At 43.9% G+C, this 6174-nt stretch overlaps 1 protein-coding gene across 4 annotated transcripts in view; it reads right to left on the reverse strand.

The window, feature by feature from the left end:
* The window catches only part of SLC25A26 (solute carrier family 25 (S-adenosylmethionine carrier), member 26), a 147660-nt gene extending 144810 nt beyond the window's left edge, over positions 1-2850 (reverse strand). For 3 of the 4 annotated variants that reach the window (XM_010851505.1, XM_010851507.1, XM_010851506.1), the window contains exon 1: positions 2504-2850. In XM_010851505.1, the coding sequence (XP_010849807.1) occupies positions 2504-2536 (33 nt within the window). In that variant the 5' untranslated portion in view covers positions 2537-2850. The remainder of the gene's footprint in view (positions 1-2503) is intronic. The other variant, XM_010851509.1, reaches the window with a different exon arrangement.
* Between the last annotated feature and the right edge of the window lie 3324 nt (positions 2851-6174).

Here is a 6174-nt window from a genome sequence, read left to right on the forward strand (position 1 = left end):
CTATGAAACCTTTATTTCTCCAAAGAAAGCTGGCAAAAACAGGAAAAACAAAATCACAGCTACTCAACTACAGGACAAAAACCAAACCACCTGCCTAATTTAACTAAGCAAAATGATCACAGGCCCCCAGCCTAGACCACAACTAAGAACACGAAAAACATTAACATGGCTTCTCCAGAGAACATCCCTCCCCGACATTCTCTGTTTTCTCCACAGGTGAAGTGGCCACCAGTGACTTTAACCTCCTCAACGCAAAGCTGTGGCTTCCCATGAGATCTGCCTTCTTCCGCATCCTCCACCCACTCTCCCTACAGCGCTTCTTGACCTCTACACTAATGGCAGCTTTGTCTTTGTAAAACAGATTTCCACGCTCTTTAAAGTTTCCAAAAGCCCTTAGGATGAAAAACAGAATCACAGTACAACCTGAAAGCCTCTAGAAGTTCGCCCCCCAACCCCCCGCCACTTCTCCACCCCCAACTCCATCATTAACGCTTTGCTAGGCACCTTCTGGCCACCTTGACCTTTTTCCTGAGTCATCTGATCTCGCCCGTTTCCAGGACTGTGTACATGATGCTCTCTAATCCCCCAAGTCTGCGTTTAGACCCTCTTGTTCTACACTGATTAGAATTTTAATTTTATAGTTGAGCATCTGACCATTTCTTCAAAGTTTGTGTGTGTCCCACGAGACTGTAAGATCCATACCTGTTTTTTTCACCAATATGTTCCCAGCACCAGTACACAGTAGGCCATAGTAGGCACTTAATAACTATTAGAAGAACACATGAATTAATGACTATAACAAAAGGTTACTAACCATGTTGCGGGGGGGTGGTCATTGTCATTGAGTTTTATTTTTTGAGGCCATGCAGCATGCAGGATCTTAGTTCTCCAAGATGATTCTCTCTCAGTAATACCTCAATTCATTTCTTTCACAGCACCTTATGGTTAATGCTTTGGTTTGTTTGCCATCAAATCTCCAAGGGCAATCACAGTACCAGTAGGCAGAATATATGGCAGAGAAACTGCACATGAAATGAATTCAGCTGGAGGAAAACTTTCCTTGAAACTTCTACCAATCCATCCTAATTCTACTCTCTTTAACTACACTTTAAAAAGTATGCATATGTACCATTATTTAATAAATCCTAAACAAATTTTAAAACCATGTTTCTTTCCTTAACTGACACCTGCTTTCAGCAACTGCTACTGTTGTTGACTTAAGAGACAGTCTTAAAGAGCAATAAGGAGCACGAAATCCCATGTTACACTGCCTGGAATCTGAGCTCAGACACTAATACACATGAAATGTATCTCACTTGTGTGACTTCGGACAAATAATCTAACATACCACTCCTCAGTTCCCTCACTGGGAGAACTAGGATAAGACTTCAATTGCTGTCAGAATTAAACCAGATGCTGTACCTAAAAAGCTTACCCTACTTCCCCACAGAGCAATGCTCTCACAAGTACTACTGCTATCTCACCAGCTGTACAGGGAAACGCCTTCAAGAGTGGTAATGCCTCTCTCTGCATCTCTAAAACCTAGCTTCCACAGATCTCCACAAATCTGGATTTAAAACCAACGTTCCACACGTCTGAGTAAGATCCCCCTTCCACATCTCTCCATAGCACGCTGAAAGTAACCCTCACGTCATTCAGACTAACAATCATTTCCCTCTTCAGCCTCCACCACCAGACCAGGTCTATCTTGTTCACCATGTTATCTCCCACACCTGCAGAAAACATTGGATAATTGAATGAAGAAAGCCCTCTGAGTCTCCATTTCTCAGGAAAGCTTTCGTAAAGATATTTGTCTGTTTTCTGCCTCTGCCCACTCTCCCACAATGAAAAAACAGGCAATCTGTCTGGTTCACCACTGTATCTAGTAACCCCTACTGGACCTGTTTTCAAAATATTTATTGAAGGACTTTTGGGGGGGGGGGTTGTTTTTTTAAAACACGTTGATTCTTCTTTCCTATTATACACCACTGGCTGCAGAGCGCGGCTATTTGGGCTCATCAGTACATACCTAAATCCTAGAAAAATATTCAGACGCAGAATAGCCGATTAATTATGTATTGAATGAACGGATACATCATTTTCCGAAAATAAAAAAGATACAGTAAAACGAAACTACAGTCTTGGCCAACAGGTCTGGAGGCGACTTGAGAGTCCTTGTGAATATTTCATTAACTGCCAAGTTCTCCCAACTATGGTTACAGTATATAATTAAAGCTTTTCTTTTTCCTTTAGATAAACCGCGGTGCGGAGGACGAGTCAAGTATCCCACCGCTAACCCACTCCTGTCCCTCTCTGGCATACAGGTAGCAAACTTAGGGACTTGACACAAGCCCCGCCGCGGCCCAGAAGCTCTGCGCTTCCTCCCAGACCTGGTGACAGGTGACCCAGGGACGATTCACCGCGCAAAACCGGAAGGAGGTGCTAAGAGAAGACACCGGGGTTCCGGTGCAGGACTCCGGCATTCCTAAAGTCCTGTACTCACCACCAGCGAGGCTGTGAACCCAGGCCGGTCCATGGCCCCATGGACTTGATCAGGGTTATAATTCAAGGCTGACCAGAGGCGAGTCACGGACGCCTGACACTGGGCGCCGCCATCTTGGAAGCCGCCGGCACTTCCGCGGCCATGTGAGGTTGAACCACAACAATTACACGTGCAAACGGGGAAGCTGCGCCAGGAGTGCCGGGATGGAGGGGCGGAGTCTGGAAAGGGTGATCTAGTCAAGTCTCGCGACTCTTCTCTGCCTCCAAGTCCGACGGCTTCTCAGTAGGCTGGATGGAGGAACTCTCGCGAGCAAATGAGCCTAGATTGAGAACCTGGTGCAGCAAGCCCCACCCCCGTGAGCGTAGGGTGAAGCCCAAGCGTTAACCTAAAGGAGGCGTGGCTATAAGTGGAAGGCGTGGCCATGGAGCTGCCGGACTAGTTTCTGGGGAGGCCTGTGGCTTCCAATGTTATTTCTTTTTGCTTTATCGTTTGGCTTCATCTGTAGAAATTTTGTCTGACGTTTCCATAAAACAGACTCATCATTAGAAAATTATTAACTATAGAAAAGCACTTCAAAAGTTTCCTTCTTGGGATTTCCCTTGTGGTCCAGTGGTTAAAAATCAGCTTGCCAATTTAGGAGACATGGGTTCTATCCCTGGTCAGGGAACTAAGATCCCACGTGCCATCAGGGCAACTAAGCCTGTGAGCCACAACTATTGATCCCACAGGCCGCAACTAAAGAAAGCCCAGGTGCAGCAACCAAGTGCCATGTGCCATTAAAAATAAATGATTTTTTTTTTTAATTCCTTCTTTGAGTTAAAAATTAGCATCCTCTACTTCGTATTGTTGTTCAGTTTCTAAGTTGGATTGGACCCTTTTCGACCTTAGGGAATGTATTCTGCCAGGCTCCTCTGTCCATGGGGATTTCTAGGGAAAAATAATGGAGTTGGTTGCCATTTCTTCCTCCAGGGGATTCTCCGGATTCAGGGATTGAACCGGGGTCTCCTGTGTTGGCAGGCAGATTCTTTACCACTGAGCCACCAGGGAAGCCCCTACTTCTCCTTACGGACAGTTTTTGCACTTAATATTATCCACGTGTTCAGTTATTCATTTGCTCATCTTGTTAGCTGTGGTACCAGTTGCACACCTCAAAGACCACTTTAAGTACATAATATAAGCTTCTTGGAGCAGACAGTGACTTTACATTTTTTAAATAAATACCTTCTAAGTTTTCTTCTATTAAGGACCAACAACATCTCAGATAAGGTGCTCTGATACAGCTGCTTTGTAAGGTGAGCACCATTACAGAATCCAGGTTCTGCAACTGGTACAGAAGCTGGCCCAAACCTACAGAGAACACAGGCCACCCAGGCTTGAAATTTGACTGAATATGCCTTCATCATCTTTCCTCAAACCCTGTGCTACAGCCTTAGCAGGCTCTATCTGCCTTTCTTCACTGTGTCTTTCATACCACTGCTACAGTCTTTATTCTCGTCCAGTAGAAATGATCTAGAAATGATTAGCAGAATACCCTTAGCGTTTCAAATTCTGAACATCCAGGAATTTGAGCGTGGCTTACCTGAGCAGTTTTGTTACTGAAAATTGAAAAGAGGCCAGACAATAAATTCAGTTAAGCCTTTACTTGGACTCATGCTGTAGCACAAAGGAGTGAAAACAAGTAACAGGTGCCTTTGCTTGCTCCCTCACAGACAGTGGAGAGGGGAGCGGGGAGGAGAGCTGGTCCTTGGAGTGAGGGTGGGGGCAGATCCCAGGGTTGGGCTGGAGGGATGCTTTGGGTGCTTTGGGCACCTCCTTGGAGTTGTTGTCTGCAAAGACCATGTGCAGTACCCTGCTTTTGTTCCCAACTCCTCAGATGTGATAGTTGGGTGTTTGGTCTTTTTTATCTTGTTCATAATTTGCCCTGGCCGTGCATGCATAACTAGTGCATGCATCAGTTATTTTTAGTCCCTTATAATTTCTTTACTGCTTGATGAGATGTTTGTAAAGGTGCAAGCACTGCTGCAAAGAGTCCCAAGTCCCAGGTCCCAGCCAGTAACTGAGCAGGACCCTGCGAGGCCTTCCCAAGATAGAGCCCCCCACCCGTTTCGTCCATCTGCCTTCTGTCTGTACAAAAACTTTTCAAAGAATACATTTAATCAGAGAAGTGACAAAATGCAGAAAGAAAGGAAAACGGTCAAGCAAGACAATAATACTTTGGCCATTAAACAGTCAAGAAAGGACCTTTAGTTCTTCCTCAAGGACTATAGATAATATCCTAAGTCATGTTCTTTGAGTTGTTTTGCAGATACTGAAACCCCCACCAGGTGGGGGTTAACTGTGTTGTTTTGCAGATACTGAAACTGAGTTGTTTTGCAGATACTGAAACCCCCACCAGGTGGAAGAAGTTAACTGTGTACTGCGCACAAACATGTAACCTCAGACCAATTAGAACCACAGGTTAGATACTGACTCCTAATTACCTCACTACCAATCAATCAGAAGAATGTCCACAAGCTGATCACGCCCTATTCCTTAAACATGATAAGGCTCCTCGCTACCCACTCCAGAGTGGGACTCACAGTCTTAAAGGCATTATTCTGCTGTTGCCCCTTTGCCTGGCAAAGCAATAACTATTTCACCCAAAGCTCTGTCTCTGAGATTTAATTCAGCACCAGTGGACAGAGGCTGAATTTCAGCAACAAGCCTGTCTCAGTTCAGACTCAGGGTCTCTCTGATAAGACTGCAGTCAAGGTATTGGCTAGGGCTATATCTGAAGAGTTGGTGAGGACTGGAGGATCCACCTCCAAAATGGCATCTTTCCATGGCTACCAAAGTAGTGCCAGCTTTTGGCAGGTGGTCTCAGTCCCTCACCTCATAGACCTCTCTCCAGGATTGCTTGAGTGTCCTCAGCTGGTGAGTAACCTAAGAGAGAGCAAGACAGAAATGTTACATTCTATTGTACAGAGGTAAAAGCTCCATCAGGTATTTCATGATGCCACTGGAAAGCCTTTAGGAAATACAGATAAAACAAACATGACCTGGGGCCCCTGTTCTGTGAAATGCTTACCAGAAGATCCATTACCAGTTGTGCATGCCTTTTAAATGGAAAATTACAATGCATTGTCATTGTCACCACATTGCAAGGAGAGTATATACTCAGATCTTCTATTTCAAAAAAAATGGGAAATGCAATAACTATGCAGAAACATGTGAAATTATACTAATAATATTGTTTTCTTCCATTAAATCTACCTCTGTAAGCCAAGTTTACATTTAAACAAGTTCTGAAATATTGAAAGTATTTATAAAAATAAGGAAGACATCAAAAACAATATATCAGAAAACAAATTAGGGGACTTCCCTGGTTGTCCAGTGCTTAAGATTCCATGCTCCCAATGCAGGGGGCCCAGGTTCGATCCCTGGTCAAGGAAGTAGATTCCACATGCCACGACTAAGAGCGATGCAGCCAAGTAAAAAAAACTTATATCCACATTAGGGGAAATAAAGGACATAATCTTTAACCAGAACTAGACCCAAGTTCTAAGTTCCTGTTACTGATCTTTATTGAAAGATAAAATAATAGAATCATTTTCAATACAAATATTCACATATCTTAACCCATATGCAAAGAAAATACAAAATGTAAAAATTCTGTTTTAAACGACAGTCTT

Source organism: Bison bison, unplaced genomic scaffold, assembly GCF_000754665.1.
Source record: "Bison bison bison isolate TAMUID 2011002044 unplaced genomic scaffold, Bison_UMD1.0 scf7180017864304, whole genome shotgun sequence".
Taxonomy (NCBI): Eukaryota; Metazoa; Chordata; class Mammalia; order Artiodactyla; family Bovidae; genus Bison; species Bison bison.